Source organism: Rutidosis leptorrhynchoides, chromosome 4 (genome assembly GCF_046630445.1).
Source record: "Rutidosis leptorrhynchoides isolate AG116_Rl617_1_P2 chromosome 4, CSIRO_AGI_Rlap_v1, whole genome shotgun sequence".
NCBI classification, from domain to species: domain Eukaryota; kingdom Viridiplantae; phylum Streptophyta; class Magnoliopsida; order Asterales; family Asteraceae; genus Rutidosis; species Rutidosis leptorrhynchoides.
The window spans coordinates 96,117,758-96,119,378 of NC_092336.1; the positions used below are offsets into that span (position 1 = coordinate 96,117,758).

Consider the following 1,621-nt stretch of genomic DNA (forward strand, 5'->3'; position numbering starts at 1 on the left):
CATGAATCAAAGGTTGTGATTCTTCATCAAACCTTTTGACCCATTATAAATACACATTTGGTGTATTTGAAAAAGGTTCCAGATTTTTAACCTTTTTACACACACTTTCATTTCATACAATTAGAAGATAATCTCTGCAATAATTTTGATTGTTTTCTTTTAGCCAAGACAACAATCTAGTCTTTGTCTTATCCCAATCGAAACTTCGTGTAACCCGTGGCTAATTGGGTCGAAATATTCGATTAGGAAAGTGTACACACGATTCAAAGATCAATCCGGATTCGGTTCCGTTTCAGGCACGAAGATTACTTACAATCCAAGTTCATAACACTATATACCGTTAAACCTTCACCAATGAATTCATTGCAACAACCAACAATCATTGAACTGTGAATTAACACTTTTACTGAAACTATGAACTTTCATCATACAAAAATGTGTGCAAAATAATCTCATTCCTCCATTAACTCTGCACGTTTTCAACAAATAACACGCCGAGGATTTAATCCGATCTCTTCCTCTAAGTCTTCCTTGAATCAGTACGCCAAATGCTTTCGTTTCGTCATCTCCGTCACTGGAATCATCTACATATGTCTTCAGCCGAAGCTCTTCCACGAGTATTATTCCGTCCGGCGATGACGGTGTCCGTTTCACCACATCCAGCCAGTCCTCTGCCGTCACCGCCATTTCCGTCTTTACTACGCCGCTACCGGCGTAAATCGGTACCAACAACGGCGCTTGTTTTATATTCTTTACAATTTATGTCACCGAATTACTCATCCATTCGTCGAAATTCTCCGTACGATCGTAATCGGGAACAAATACGGCAGTTGGAGCACCTATCGCCGCCGTGGAGATTTTGGAAACCGATGATTTATTGGCGAAATTTCGAATTGAGAGAGAATGCAGGTGATTGGATCCGAAAATTGAACTGGGCGACTTGTCGATAAAACCGGTTTCCGGTTTGCGAAGTAAACGATGTCCGACTCCGCCATAACGAACTCCTAAACAAATCATCTTTTACAACCGCGTACGACGGTGATAGTGTTGGAGATAAAATTGAGCATTAAATTTTTTTTCTTTCTTTTTTGTTTTTTTTTTCCGGCAAAAAACAGAATTTAGCATTAAATACTTGTGCTTTTTTATTTCTACCGCCGTAGCTAGTTTTCGTGTTAAGGAGAGAAAAGTTCATCCTCTGATTAAAAGTCGTTTCATTAAACACGTGTGGGGTAGGAGAAATAAGAAACGCAACCGAATTCGGGATAAATTTCGATGGCAAGATAGATATCTTATCGAGAACATGATGAAAGTCTCGGAAGAGGATATTGATTGCTGCTCAGGTTGCTCTTCCTGCGCGTCATCGGATTCGGAATCATAGTCTAATTAGCTGTCATGTGGTGTTCTTTTATATCCTCGTAATTATGTGTTTCCTATAGCTTCATGTTGTTGGTTGTTTGTGCGTTTTTTGGTGCGATCACTTGTAGCCTCGTGTCTTGTCTAGCTTCTTGCTAGTTTGTTTCGTTTTTCTTTTTATTTTAATAAAACTTACTTGCCTTTCAAAAAAAAAATTAAGAGGAAGAAATTAATTATTAACCCTCATACACTAAAAGTAGTGGCCCAA

At 38.7% G+C, this 1,621-nt stretch overlaps 1 protein-coding gene across 1 annotated transcript; it reads right to left on the reverse strand.

Annotated features, from left to right (window-relative positions):
* Window positions 1-360: 360 nt before the first annotated feature.
* Window positions 361-687, reverse strand: LOC139840838 (uncharacterized). Its single transcript, XM_071831080.1, has one exon. The coding sequence runs from the start codon at window positions 685-687 to the stop codon at window positions 361-363; it is 327 nt and encodes a 108-aa protein (XP_071687181.1).
* Window positions 688-1,621: the final 934 nt, after the last annotated feature.